A 15,152-nucleotide genomic window follows, 5' to 3' on the forward strand; every position below is an offset into this window, starting at 1 on the left:
GGAGCCTGGCCTCTGAGGTGGGTGGAGCCTGGTCCTCTGAGGTGGGTGGAGCCTGGCCTCTGAGGTGGGTGGAGCCTGGTCCTCTGGTGGGTGGGGCCTGGTCCTCTGAGGTGGGTGGAGCCTGGTCCTCTGGTGGGTGGGGCCCAGGCTCCACCTGAAGGCTGAGGCACTCAGGGAAATGGCCCTTCCATGCTATGCCCTAAGGGCCAGAGGCATGAATGCTCTATTGTAGATTGCTCCAGGCTGATGCAGAAGACTTGGAGCAACACAAAATCAAACAAGAAGAAATCTTGAAAGAAATAAACAAAGTTGTAGCAGCCAAAGATGCTGATTTCCAGTGTCTAAACGAGAAGAAGGAAAAACTGACAGAAGAGTAAGGCCTTTGAGGGGTATTGGGGAGGGGTGGAATGGGAAGAGTTGTCCTGGAGCAGCTGTGGGCATCCGGCTCCTTTAGAGGAGGGCTGCTGAAATCCTGCCCTGCCATGTAGGCTTCAAAGTCTGCAGAGAGACATCAAGGCAGCGGAAGTCAATGAGGATCACCACCTTCAGGTTCTTAAGGAATCTGAGAGTCTCCTTCAGGCCAAGAGAGCTGAGCTGGAAACACTGAAAAGCCAGGTATGACAACAGACACATGGAAACGACTATTTTAAATGTATTTTGGATTGCTGACTAAGGCTTATTTGGTTGTAGAAAAGATGGAAAGATACAAACTAAAGTGTAAAGAATACATGTGTCCTCGAGTCGGACTTGCCATCTCCCTTTTCAGGTGACAAGCCAGCAGCAGGAGTTGGCTGTCCTAGACTCACAGCTGGGGCACAGAAGGGAAGAGCTGCTTCTACTCCAGGACAGCCTCACCCAGGCAAAAGCTGACCTCCAGGAAGCCCTGACACTGGGGGAGACGGAAGTTGCCGAGAAGTGCAGTCACATCAGGGTATGTTTGTCAGCAGGCTTTCCTAGGAGAAGTGCAGTCACATCAGGGGATGTTTGTCAGCAGGCTTTCCTAGGAGTCCAGGGCAGCGCTGAGGTTGAGAGTGCTCCAGGTTCTCCCCAAATGGAGATGGAATTCCCCTCTACGGCACCATTTGGGGTGTTGATGTGTTGGTGCCGAGGCAGCGTGTGGCCTCTGCATGCACTCTGGGTTCTCTTGCTTCTTGGCTTTCTCGTGCACTTCTGTCCAGGAACGCCCTTATCCCAGTCATAGGCAGCATTGCATCCTGCCTGTATCTCACGGTTCAGCCGCATGCAACCTGCCGGGGTTGGTTGGTTGGTTTGTTGTTTTCTAGGGTGCTCTTAAGGAGTTTCTTTATCTTACATTTAATCATAACTGCTTATGTCCCTGGCATCTCACTTTGTGACCTTGTCCGTGTCCTCAGCCTTCTGCCTCTGATGGTCGCTGAGGCTGGGAACAACCTTTGCCTGGGATAAATAGCACAAATACATCTGCATGAACATAGGTTACTTTTTCATATTATATGTAGATGTTGGTGCAAAATATAGTGCTTTGCTTAAGTACCAAAGGCAAAAAATTATAATTTAATATAAAATGTAATATAAATTAAATTATAAAATAAATGTTTGAGATAGAACAGTAACAGAACTGACTGGTGTAAGGGGGATTTTGATTCGTGATTCATAGAGGAGATGATTTTTATTTACACACAGGAAGTAAAATCACTTCTGGAAGAACTAAGTTTTCAGAAAGGAGAACTGAATGTCCACATCAGTGAGAGGAGGACTCAGCTCACACTTATAAAGCAGGAGATAGAGAAGGAGGAAGAGAATCTTGAGGTAGTTTTACAGCAGCTGTCGAAACATAAGACTGGTGAGTTTAAAAGGCAAGCCACAGAATGTGAGGCTGGCCACGTGTGCACTGCAGGTCCCAGCAAGTGAGCCCAGCCAAGCCCCCTCTGACCGGTAAGCTCAGTGCCGAGCAAGCTGGGAAGGAGCTGGACGCTTCCTGCAGCTCCATCTGTTAGGGACTATTTCAAACAAAAGAAGCGTGTTGGTGGCTGGTGAGCATGGGAGGACCCTCACAGCTGAGAGGGGTGTGACCGAGATGCTTGGCCAGGGCTTCCGCACTCCAGACAGTCCAGCGTGCCAAACCAAAGTGCAATCCTATTCATCTAGGGCGTGTCAGCCCTGATATGTGTCACAGCAAGATTCACACTTGGGAAACTGGAAAGAAAGGGCTTGTGTTTACACTTTAATGACATGTGAAAATATGAGGTGAGTCCTGAGTGTGGGAGGTGGCCCAGCTATTTACTTACTCCGGTTACCCTGTTTTCTTTTATGTGTTTATCCCTGTGTATGTGCACAGCCCAGAGGAGAGCATCACTTGTCCTGTTGGATCACTATTTTATGCCATTGAGACAGGGCCTGCACTTAGCCTGGTCCCAGTGATCCTCTTGTCTCTGCACACCTCCCCAACACATGCACAGAGCACTGAGTTATAGATGTCCACCAGCAAGTCCCAGTGCCCCTTCGTCTCTGCACCACACCTACACATACACACCGGGAGTTACTGGTGCATGCGCAGCCACACCCAGCTGTGTGTGTGGGTGCTGGGACCCAGACTTGGGTCCTCATACCTACATAGCAAATGCCTTTACCTGCAGAGTACTGGAAACCTGACTGGGGCAGGAAGAGAATGAGGAAAAAGCGATATGCAGACTGGCACACAGAGAAGCAGGGGTCGGGTGTGTCATGCTCACTCTACAGCCCAGACGCTCGATCATTCTGCACAGCACTACAGAATTTGCATAGCATGTTTGGAATTGGGCCAGTGTTGGTTGGGCAGCCATGTGGTTGAGACTCCGTGAGTCCCTTATCCTAGAGGACTCAACCTCACCATAGACGTCCTGGGCCTCTGGTTCTTACATCTCCCTCCCCTCTCTTCTGATGCCCCGGAGCCTTCTGAAATGTTCTGGAGGGGCCCAGTCTCCTAGGAGCTCTCTGTAGGCCTGGATAGCAGTCTCGGGCTGTAAGTGGCTGGGAGGACACAGCTGCAGTAGCTATCATGTGTACACACCGTCAGCACTCACACTCAGGCTAGGGGAAGTCAAGTCAGCTTCCTGTCCAGAGCTTCCCAATCCCCCCAACCCCCAACTATGGGTCGGAGGCCATGTCCATGTCAAACAAAGTGGAGTCCTGAAATAAAACACCCCAAAATTGTGTGTGTGTGTATGAGAGAGAGAGAGAGAGAGAGAGAGAGAGAGAGAGAGAGAGAGAGAAAGAGAGAGAGAGAAAATATGGACATGAAGTCAGGATGGCTTTGGGGAGTTGTCTCTCATATCCATTTCTTAGCATGTTCATTAGTACTCACCATTGGCTGTTGGGCTGCTGCCCCTTTTCCAGATTTTCTGCAGAGAACAAATACCATATTTTCAAGTTTTTCCTATCTTTTCATATACAATTGCTTAGCTCATTCTATGTGGATATAAATGCTCCTAGAGTCAGAAGTTTACTGGTTTTGGTACAACGTTTTTAAAAATTTGTGTTGGATTTTGGATTTTGTTTGTTGTTGTTGTTGTTGTTGTTGTTGTTGAGGCAAGGTTTTTCAGAGATCCACTTAACTCTGCCTCCTGAGTGCTGGGATTAAAGAAGTGTACCACCGGTGCCCAGGACAAATTAATGTTTTTAACAGTGCTTTCAAAAAGATTTTTCCTTTACTAATGAAATTAATACCATTTAAACAACACAACAAAAATTTTTTTTCACTTTCTAGTCAGTCAACAAGGAGTAATAGTTTGTTCTGTTGTGTTTCCTGGTTCACAACATTGACCTTGCTTGGTCTCTCTGTCAGAACTAAAGAATGTTGCAGACATACTGCAGCTTGAAACCAACGAGCTACAAAGTCTGAAGCTACAGCATGACCAGAAGGTGGTGGAGCTGGAGAAGACTCAGGTCGACCTGCTGGAGGTATGCACAGAGGAAAGCGCTGAGCCTGTGCCACCCCAGCCTCTCTTCCAGGATGTCTGAGTCTCTTTTCTCTGCCTCAGGGGAAGCTAGAGCTAGAGAGTTTGCAGCAGACAGCTCAGCAGCAGAGACGGGAGCTAGAGCGGCAGAGACAACTCCTGGAGAGAGACAGGCGGGAGACAGAGCGAGTGAGGGCTGAGACCCAGGCACTACAGTCCTGCATCGAATGTCTGAATAAAGAAAAGGAACATCTCCAAGAGCAGTGCGAGAGTTGGGAAAAGAAGTCTTCCCACGCCAAAAGGTAAGGGCAGGGATAAAAATGTGGAGGGTAAACATGAGACCAGAGAGCTGCTCATGGGGGTGCGTGTCTGAGATCCCCTCACCCACCAAGGAGGAAGGAGCACTGCTGTGGATTTGAGGCTGCCAGGCCTGCACAGTGGGTTCCAAGCCATCAGTGCTACTTAAGGAGAACCTATCTCAAGACAGCAGCAAAAGCCACACATGGCGATGCACACCTTTAACCCCAGCACTCAGGAAGCCAGCACAGTCAGATCTCTGAGTTCAAAACCCATGGAGTGACTTCCAGGATAAGTCAGGGCTATGCAGAAAAACCCTGTTTCAAAAAAAAACCAAAAAAACAAAACAACAACAAAAGAGCAAAAATTATAACAACAACAAAAACAGAAAAAACAATATTGTACAAACTTGATAGCATAATTTTCTGATACCATTTTTTTCTTGGTTACTTTTTCCCTAAAGTTCCCCTTTAAGAACATTTTTAACAGACTACCTTGCCTGGGGTCGATGGGTGGCTCAGTCAGAAAAGCACCTTTCGAGCATGAGGGGTTGAGTCTCTAGGTCTCCATGGTAAAGCAGACATAGCAGACAGGTGACAGATGCTGTAATCCTAGCAATGGGGACTACATAGAGATAAGTGCATCTCTGGGCACTGGCCTTCCCTCCACCAGCTGCAGGCCCGTGAGACTCTGACTCCAAAGGGGAAAGACGAGCAGAATGGGGGCAGCTCTCAGACCCCCAAGCTTGTCCTCCAGGACACACAGTCTTGATGGAAATAAAGGGAAAGGAACATTTTGTTCACTGCTGTGAGAAGACACATTTGTTCTCAGATTGATCTATATATTCAAAACAGTTGCAGTCAGAATCTCACTGAGTTGTTTTCTTTTCCTTTTTTAGAAAGTTATAAGTTGGTTCTAAAATTTATAAGAAAATGCAAAGAACCTACAATTTATAGAATTCTTTAGACATACCATCAAGAAAAATATTAGAAAATGAGAAAGGATTTAAGATCAACACACTTGATTTTAGCACTTCATATAAATGACAGTAATCAAATCCTGTTGTACTCCACAGCACATAAGTGGGTCCACAGCACAGAACAGGGCACTGGTCCTCACCCTCCCTAATGCTGCGACTGACCTTTATATTAGTACAGTTCCTCATGTTGTGGGGACCCCTCACCCAACCATAAAGTCATTCTCATTGCCACTTCACAACTGTCTTGCTACTGTCGTGGATCATAATGTAAATGTCTGTTTTCTGGTGGTCTCAGGAGACCCCTGTGAAAGGCTCTTAAATCCCCAAGTGGTTGAGAACTTCTGGAATGCGGGTCTGCAAATGAACTTTGATGTGTGAAGTACAGATTTTGAGAAAGATTGAAAGGCATCTTTTCAAGAGGGAAGTAGTCATTTTAGACAATGTTAAAAGAGTTGAAAATCCAAAATAGAAAATTTGATCCATATTTCACTATTTTAAAAAATGGAGGATCTGGAGAGATGGTTCAGCAGTTTGAACGCAGGCTGTTCTTCCAGAGGACCTGAGTTTGAGTCTTACCACCTAACATGGCAATGCACAACCACGTGTAACTCTGGTTCTAGGCAATCTGACACTCCCTTCTGGCTACTGTGAGCACCAGGCATACAAGTAGTGTACAGACACACATACAGATCGAACACGTGTGCACATAAAACAAGCCAACAGAGCGCCTCAGTCGGGAAAGGTTCAAGCCTGGGGCGAAATGAGGTTAATTCCCTGAGCTGAGCCCACCAAATAGAAGGAGAGCACCAACTCCTTAAGTTGTCATTTTACTATCACACATGTACCATGGCACATGAATACCCCTTCCCACTGAATAAATCAGTGTGAAATTAAATGAGCCATAAATGTTAAAATATAAAACTGAAAATAAGACCTTTGTGACTTGGAGTAGGACAGAATTCTTAATTAGACTCCAGAAGCGTGATCCTTAATAAGAAGAAAGACACACACTAAAGCACAAGGGTGGAGAGATGGCTCAGTGAGGACCTGCGTTTCAGGAGCCAACACCCAATACAAAGCTGGACCTTGACCAGTGGAGCTAGGTGGACCCCATGGGCCCACTAGCCAGCAGTTTAGCCAAAAGAATGAGTTGCGGGTTCAGGGAGAGAGCATCTGTCTCACACATGCCTGTGCAGGTAAACACATCTTACACACATGAGCTCACACATACACAGAAAAGTAAAGAAAACGACGTTTAAAGCTGACAGGACAGAAGAGACGAGGACTCAAAGCCTGGCAGTCCTGGTGACCTTGGTCAGTCCTGGAACCTATATAAGAAGGACAGATGCCAGTGTGCACCTGGGATCCCAGCCATGCTGGAGAACAGCATAGCAGAAACGTGAGCCAGGGCAGACACAGCCACTGGAGGCTGTCCCCTGCCCCGTGCTCTGGTGAGTGCACGGTGGTAGGAAACACGTGATCTTATCAGAAACCAGACAGGTGTGTGGCATTTGCTTTAATTCCTGCACTCAGGAGGCAGAGGCAGGTGGATCTCTCTGTCTACATAGTCTACATAGTTCAGTTCGAGGATAACTAGAGACATGTAGAAAGACCCTCTCTCAAAAAGCCAAAAGAAAAAATAAATTAAAAATAAGAACTAGACATTTAAATGTCACTCAAAAAGAAAAAAAAACTATTAAAACTAAAGAGAGATATATGACAGCAGTTAGGAGAAAAGACTTTGAACCAGGCTGGTAACATAGGACTTAGGTCTACAAAACATATGGTGTAAAGTCTTCAAAACTTGATAGAAAATAACTTATTTTTTTTTAAATGGGCAAAAGAACATATATTTGAACGTATATTTTTATAGAAGATACATAATGGAAATAATCACGAGGGAAGTCCAAGTTAAAGCCGCAGTCGATCCGTGCTCTAGAACGGCTGATCCGTGGAGACCCTGTTGCACATGAAGCTATGTCCCTGCTTTGTCAGTAGTGGGTGAGCTGGCAGGCTGCTTGTCGCTCACTTTGATCTTGTTTTGTGTTTGGAATTTTGACATGTGTTTTTGTAAAGCTTTAACTTAGTGAATCTTAAATCTCCTATTTAAAAATGAGTTCTGGCATCTTCTGTCTCCAGCCTCACCCTCACCCCAACGTCCACTGACCGTGCACTGTGGAAGGCAGTGCTGCCCCTCATCCACATAGTGTGGGCGTTTTCTCTTTAACAGTCTGCTTTACTCTGTGGTAGAGTTTTAGCAGCTACCGAGGAAAGCAACAACACGGAGCAGTCCAAGCTGGGGCAGCTGGAAGTGAGCGTCAGGAAGCTGCAGCAGGAGCTGGAGCTCCTGAGCCAAGACAAGCTCGCCCTACACAGTGATAGCGCCCAGGAGCAACAGCAGCTGCAAGGTGAGGAAGCTGTGACCTGCAGGCTGTGACTCCGCCCACAGCCTTGCCCTCAGGCGATGGGATTGGTGCAGAACGGGGCATGAGATTCCTTTATAAAATTAGATTATGGATTTAATCATACCACTCTGTGAACATACTAAGTCTAAATTGTACAGTTTAAGACACACATGGTACATGAATTTCATCTTAAGCTGGTCTTTTAAATCTAATTTTTATGTTTCTTAAGGAACAGTTTAAAAATAAAGCAAAAAAAAAAAAAGGTTAAATACAAATTATTTTGGGGCCAATGAGGTGGTTCAGTAGGTAAAAAGCACTTGTCACCAAGCATGACAACCTGAGTTCTGTTGTTCAAGGTCACAGTAAAGGGAGAGAACTGAGAACTGACGCCCAGATGTTGGCCTTCATCCTCCACACCCCTGCATGGCACAGGCTCACACTCACTCTCACTCACACACGCTCACACTCACACAAGTACACACTCACACAAGTACACACAGTAATTATGAATTGTCATCACCCTCAGGTCATAACTGTATGCGGGGGAGGGTGGAGAAGGCAATAGTAAAAATGTCTTCTATTACCATTATTTCTGATATTTATTTAGGATAAGTGGCTATGTATTTATAACTAATGGTGTGGGGTTCTAGCATTTATTATCTTCTAGTCAAGATGTATATACTGTCTCATTCAGTCTGTGCGACACAATAGACCTGGTGACACACCTATCATTCCAGCACTCAGTAGGCAGAGGTAGAAGAATGGAGTTCAGAGCTCACTGGGTTCATCATGAGACTGTCCAAAGGAAAACCTTCGCAGCATTTTTGACATAGACAGCAGTACTTTATCCATTTACAGATGGTGATATACATTGTCTTCATGAAAGAGTGTAGGATATACTCATTCTTAAACCATGCATCTCACCAACATGGTTAGCTAAATGTTTATGAGATCGTTAGTATAGGCATATTTTAACCCCACAGGGTTATACATATTCCTGTCTTTTAGCATCATTGCTCTAACAAAAATAAATGTAAACTCAGTTCTGATGTACTTTGAAGGGGGATCCAGTGTGTATACACAGATGCTGTATGTATACTTACAAAGATCATTTTATGAATGTTTTGGTAGATAAACGGGAAGCCTTAAACTCCCTGCAGAAGGAACTGGAAAATACCCAAGACCATTTGAACCTAGCAAAGCAGGTAAGGCTCAAAGTATAATTGGCCTTTTACAATTTGCACTATAGCCCCACAGGGCTCCTTACACAGCGTCCTAAGGTCACCTACCCAGCACCACAGGGCCTTGCTGCACAGCATAGCCTTCAGGTGAGGCATCGGTCCTTGGGTGGGTCTCTAACCTCTTCCAGCTCCTGATTCAAGTTTACCCAAAGCTAAGAGTAAGTAGGGTAGTAGTTAGACGAGAGTCACACAGCAGTTCCCAGAAGCCTTAGCGGGGATGCTGAGGTGTAGGACCCACGTGCAGAGCAGCATCTGTCAGGTGTCAACTAGTGCAGCTGGTGGCCTGTGCTTCTGCCGACCTTCTTCTGGGTGACTCAGTGTCAGTCTGTGAGAATAGGGCTACAGTTTGGCTTTCAGAGGACTTCAAGCAAATTAATAGAAATACTAATTTCTCTTCCTAAAGGTTTCTAAGACATAAAACTTTTAAGACGAAAAATCTTTTTTTTAAGAAGTCAGGTTCTTATATTTCTCTGTGTTAAATTTTTTTTTCAAAATTGTTTTAACGTTTTTGAACTTATCTAAATATTTGAGATAGTAACAAGGCTAACTCTTGTGTTTAGCACCGTTGTTTTCTCAGCAGTCCTGGGTTACTTGGACTTCTTCCTGTCTCCGTGACAAGGCAGCGAAGCTTTCCCTGCGGTTTCACTGTCCTCCGTGTTAGGCGCTAAGAGAAGGAAAGCCAGGAATGAACTTCCAGTCCTGAGCACCTTTCTCTAAGTTTGCTGAGAGGATAAAGGGGGTGGCACTTGTCAGATTTGGCGGGTTCTGGACTGACACTGGTCACCTTAGGGAGTGGCTTTGTGAGGCATTTCACTGTGCTCTTTTGCCCAAAGGACCTGATGCACACCACCAAGTGCCAGAGTGCTCTGCTCAGTGAACAGGCACAGCTGCAGAAGGACGTCAGCCAATGGACTGCCCGGTTAGAGAGCTGCCAGAAAGAGACGGAGACAAAAGAGCAGCAACTTCAGGAGCTTCAGGATGAGATCAGAGAGAGCAAGCTCCAGCTAGACCAGCAGGAAATGGTACTGTACTCAAAGGGGGTCGCTATTCACTTCGTAGGGCTCTGTCTCCCACCTCCCTACCCCAGACCAGGCTGCCCCATGTACACTGTGTGACTCTGGTTAGTATAATCTATTACTGTTAAGTCATCCACATTGCTTCTGTAAAGAGCTTAACAGTCACATGCTAATTAGTTAGCAACCGTGTCCTCTTCTCACAGTGGCTAGGCCCCTGCTTCATCTTTATAGAGCACTAGCTTTTATTCTGTCTGTCCATCTCCCCTCCCCTCTCTGTAAGCACTTCTCTCTTTGAAACTCGAATCTGAGGATCACACCTGGGACATTTGTTCTTTTATGATCGACTCAGGTTATTCTCTCTTCAGGTGTTTCAAAAACTCCAGAAAGAAAGAGAAAGTGAGGAGCAGAAGTTAGTGGCTAGCATAGTGTCGCTGGAGCAGCAGCAGGGACAGCTGGAGAGGGAGCTGATGGACCAGAAAAGCAAGCTGGAGTGGCTGCTCACAGACGTGTCGGCCGCTGAAGGACGCCTCAGGACCCTGCAGAAAGAGGAGCGGTGCACTGAGAGCCTGGAGAAGATGCTGTCCCAGGCCAGTACGTTCACTGCAGACATCAGGTGGGGGTGGGGGGCTGTCCTTGTAGTCTGCTGGAGAAGACCCAGACCTGGCCACCCAAGGAGGAGGCAGGAGAACCAAAGCAGGAAGGAAGGCAGCGTCCCTGTGAAGGATGGTCAAGGTTGCAGGGAAGCAGGGCAAGTGTGTCTTTATGACCATGTGACCCTGAGACTGGCCAATGTGTCTCACGTGCCTGTCTGCCTCTTCTAAGAGCCATGCACAGGGCCGTAGGACATCAAGGTGGGAAGTCAAGAGGCTCTGAAGGACAGGCTATTCGGGAGCTGTACAGGGGGCTCAACTGTTCAGAAACACAGCATCAGCAGCCAAAGGGTGCGTGCAGGAGTGGCCAAAGTTGGGATTTACTTTGGAGTCGGTTTGCTCTCTCTGGGCGAACCTCTCTTGAGCCTGTGGAGTGGGTTGGGTTGGGGCATGCTTGGGAGAGCCAGTACTGGAGGGAGACAGCAGAGGAGGGAGCATGCCACTCGGTAGGCAGCCTGCCCGTGAGGAGCACTGAGCTCTACTCACTGCTGGCCCAGGACCACTGGCCAAACCTTCTGAGCATGCTCACTCCCCTCCCAGAACAGCAGCTTTCAGAGCGGGAGCAGCAGCTGATGGAGAAGTCGGGTGACCTGCTGGCCCTGCAGAAAGAGGCCGATGGCATGAGGGCAGACTTCAGCCTACTGAGAAACCAGTTCTTAACAGAAAGGAAGAAGGCAGAGAAGCAGGTGGCTGGGCTGAAGGAGGCACTGAAGATCCAGCGGAGCCAGCTGGAGAAGAACCTTCTGGTAAGTAAGCTGCCCTGGGAGTCTAGAGAGAAACAACATTTACACCAACCTGACACACACATTTCACATCTACACTGCTTCCCTGTGGAGAAGAGAAATTATCCGTCAACCCAGGCCCTAACTCCAATGGTTGAAACGCAGTGAGACCTGGTCACTAGCCCCAGAGCAGCTCTGGCTGCCAGCAGGGAGGCCATGCTGTGGACCGCACAGCACAGTAGAGAGAGCTGTGCACTGGCTCAGCCTACTCGGGCTCCGGGTGTTGGGTTGGTCGGCGCCTTTGCAGAGCTGCAGTCAGAGCTTGTTGGTGACTTTCTGCCCTTTTCGGTCAACAGTGATTTTTATCAAGCATAATAAAACCAGGAAGCCTGGTCCACCTTGCTTTTACCCTTGAACTAAGGGGAGTGGGGTGGTGATTACATCAGTCAGAGCAGTGAGCACAGTGGATTCCCAGGAATGTATTTTTTCAATGCTCTCTGTTGAATGAAAGACATCTGATACATTTTCCAGAAGGTGGTGTGCTTATAACTGGGACTTAAACAGAACGATCATAAAGATAGATTTAGATGTCTAAAATTTAAGTTGGCCATGGTGGCATACTCCTTTAATCCCAGCACTCAAAACCAGAGGCCGGAGGATCTCTGTGAGTTCGAGGCCAACATGGTTTTACACAGTGAGATCCAGGACACCCAGAGCTGCTCAGAGACCCTGTCTCAAATAAACGATAATCCCTACAACCCATGAAGATATCGTTGCCTTTTCAGGGATCACTGATGGGGCTGAGGAAGGGGAAAGTAACTTGTCAGAGGCAGTGCTGAAGATCCGACTTCAAACTCTGAATTCAAATTCTCCCAGTCACACTACACCTGCCTCCAGAGTGCTCCATTTTACAGCTGTACAAACTGAGGTCATGCTTGCTAGTGAGTGTGGAACCCCGTAACTACACCTGCCGTTTGTGACTGCGAGTCCTTTGCCTCCCTCTATGCTAGGAGCAGAAACAGGAGAACAGCTGCATGCAAAAGGAAATGGCGACAATTGAACTGGTAGCCCAGGACAACCACGAGAGGGCCAGGCGCCTCATGAAGGAGCTCCGTCAGATGCAGCAGGAATACCTGGAGCTCAAGAAACAGGTACGCACCCCAGAACCCCAGCTGGCTAGCCCAGGCCACCATGTGGGCTCGGTACACTCCCTCCCGCAGGGTGCAGGCAGGGTTTATTGGTTAGTATCTCTTTAAGAGGAATGAGGGAGTTGTGGAAAGCTGACTGTAAGGTTCAGGTTAATTTAGACATACACATAAGGAGAAAGGATTGGTTGAAAACATACCCTTAAAGTTAAATTCAGCTAGCTTTTTAAACCGATATTTATTTACATATTTGTTATGTATGAGTGCATGCGTTTGTGTGTGTGCCCCCACACACTGTGGTGAGTATGAGGAGGTCAGAAGACAACCTGTGGGAGGCAGGTCTCTTCTTTGAACAGGGTTCTGGGATTCAATTAAGGTTGTCAGGATTAACAAGTATCCTACCTGCTGCACCAGGTCAACTAACTGGTTTTAAATGTGTGCAGGCACAGCACCTGAGCGTGCAGGTCCACACGTGTGTGGAAGTTGGGGACCCCTTGGGTATCATTCTCAGGAACACCAGCCGTGTGTTTTTAGATAGGCTGGCTGGCAGTGAGCCCCCACACCCGACATGTTTGTGTGTTCTGGGGCTTGAGTTCAAGTCCTCATGCTTGCCAGTGCTTTACTGACTGACCAATGCATCCCTCAACCCCTTGGCTAACTTTTTATGTTGTGTGTGTGTGTGCATGTGCACATGTGCACTTGTCTGTAGCAATATACATCTGTACACATACATGTGGAAACCAAAGATCAAACCCAGGTATCATTCCTCAGAGGATGGTGTCTTAGTCAGGGTTTCTATTCCTGCACAAATATCACGACCAAGAAGCAAGTTGGCGAGGAAAGGGTTTATTCAGCTTACACTTCCGCATTGCTGTTCATCACCAAAGGAAGTCAGAACTGGAACTCACACAGGTCAGGAAGCAGGAGCTGATGCAGAGGCCATGGAGGGATGTTACTTACTGGCTTGCTTCCCCAGGCTTGCTCTGGCTTGCTCTCTTATAGAACCCAGGACCACCAGCCCAGGGACAGCACCACCCACAGTGGGCTGGGTCCTCCCACCCTTGATCACTAGTTGAGAAAATGCCTTACAGATGGGTCTCATGGAGGCATTTCCTCAAGGGGGGGCTCCTTTCTCTGTGATAACTCCAACTTATGTCAGGTTGATGCACAAAATCAGCCAGTATAGATGTCATTTTGGTTTTTGACAAGATTCCTGTCTTGATAGTTGCTGTTGCTGTGTTAACACCATGACCAAAAGCAACTTGGGAAGGAAAGGGTTTATTTCAGCTCACAACCCTCAGGTCACATTCTCTGTGAAGGAAGTCAGGGCAGGAACTCAAGATAGGAAGTGAAACAGAGGCCACGGAAGAGCACTGCTTACTGGCACGCTTCTCATGGCCTGCTCAGACTGCCTTCTTATACTACCTAGGACCATCAGACGAGGAGTGGCCCCACCCACCATGTGCTGGACCTTCCCTCACATATCAGTCGTGAAAATGCCTGATGGACTCACCTATAGGCCAGCCTTATGGAGGCATCATCTCCATGGAGAGTCCCTCTTCCCAGATGACTGTAGCATGTGTCAAGTGGGCATAAAACTAACCCACAGTCTCTCACTGGGACCTGAGGCTTACTGCCCCTACATCAACCTGTCTTTATGCCCCTAAACACTGAGACTACAAGCATATGCCACCATACCCAGCTTTTTATGTGAATACTGGAAATCAAACTCTAGTCCTTATGTATGGCACGCACTGTACTAACTGAACCACCGCCCCACCTTTTTTGTTAAGAGTATTGTTTGGTGTGAGTGTGGGTGTTGCATGCAGTTAAAATGGTTCATGTAGAGGCCAGCGAAAGACACTGAATGTCTTCCTTTAATTGCTCTTACTGCCTTCAGACAGGGCCTCTCACTGAAACTTAAGCTCACTGTTAGTCTAGGCTGGCTGGCTGTCCAGCCAGCCCCAAAGATTGACCTTTCTCTACCTTCCCAGTCCTGGAATTGCAAGCATGGCCCCCTCACCCAGCCTTGTGGGTTCTGAGGATTGAATTCAGGTCCTTATGCAGTGACTTACCTGTCCAGTGTCTGTCGATCCTTCACTGTAAGTACAACCAAGACTTGGTTCTGAGTCCTGCTGTTTGACCCACCACCTGCTTAGGTGGCAAACCAGAAAGACTTCGAGAGGAGGCAGATGGAGGTCAGCAATGCAATGAGGACACTGAAGTCTGAGGTGAAAGACGAAATCAGAACCAGTCTGAGGAATCTCAACCAGTTCCTTCCAGATCTACCAGCAGATCTCACAGCTATTTTGGAAAGAGATGATAACTTAAGAGAGCTGGAAAGCGTGAAAGAGAACTTCCCATTTACCACAAATGAGAGAATTTTTGAAGAAAAATCCAACTTTCCCCAAGTTCACATCATGGTAAAGTTTGTCCTGCTCTCCTCAGGCCTTAGTGATAGTTTGATTCCCACCTCCCCCAGTAAAGCTAAAAACAGATTTTGGGCCTCCAGGGTAGGAGGGAAAGAAGGTTGGCTCCCACTTGTAGCAGTTGGTGACTCATTGGTCTCCTTTTCTCTCTGAAAAAGGATGAACACCGGCGTGGAGAAGCACTCCGTGAGAGACTGCGCCACCGTGAAGATCACCTCAAGGTTGACTCTTAAAAACCAGAGAAAGCCCCTGAGATAGTTGGCGTGGGAAAAGGTTTCCATGTCCACCCTACTGAAGTGCTCAAGGACACTTACAGATCACACTGTAGACGCTGACCACAGATAGCAAATGGCT

At 47.3% G+C, this 15,152-nt stretch overlaps 1 protein-coding gene across 8 annotated transcripts in view; it reads left to right on the forward strand.

The window, feature by feature from the left end:
• Positions 1-15,152, forward strand: part of Cntrl (centriolin) — a 72,261-nt gene that overhangs the window by 54,051 nt on the left and 3,058 nt on the right. For 6 of the 8 annotated variants that reach the window (XM_039106229.2, XM_039106231.2, XM_039106230.2 and 3 more), the window contains 14 exons: positions 233-373; positions 489-615; positions 767-931; positions 1,663-1,822; positions 3,803-3,918; positions 3,999-4,216; positions 7,441-7,598; positions 8,727-8,800; positions 9,670-9,858; positions 10,218-10,443; positions 11,043-11,248; positions 12,235-12,375; positions 14,529-14,792; positions 14,957-15,019. In XM_039106229.2, coding sequence (XP_038962157.1) covers positions 233-373; positions 489-615; positions 767-931; positions 1,663-1,822; positions 3,803-3,918; positions 3,999-4,216; positions 7,441-7,598; positions 8,727-8,800; positions 9,670-9,858; positions 10,218-10,443; positions 11,043-11,248; positions 12,235-12,375; positions 14,529-14,792; positions 14,957-15,019 — 2,248 coding nt within the window. Of the gene's footprint in view, positions 1-232; positions 374-488; positions 616-766; positions 932-1,662; positions 1,823-3,802; positions 3,919-3,998; positions 4,217-7,440; positions 7,599-8,726; positions 8,801-9,669; positions 9,859-10,217; positions 10,444-11,042; positions 11,249-12,234; positions 12,376-14,363; positions 14,793-14,956; positions 15,020-15,152 lie in introns of those variants that run through there. The other 2 variants (XM_039106233.2, XM_063283971.1) reach the window with 2 other exon arrangements.

This window comes from Rattus norvegicus, chromosome 3 (genome assembly GCF_036323735.1).
Source record: "Rattus norvegicus strain BN/NHsdMcwi chromosome 3, GRCr8, whole genome shotgun sequence".
In the NCBI taxonomy this organism is placed as follows: domain Eukaryota; kingdom Metazoa; phylum Chordata; class Mammalia; order Rodentia; family Muridae; genus Rattus; species Rattus norvegicus.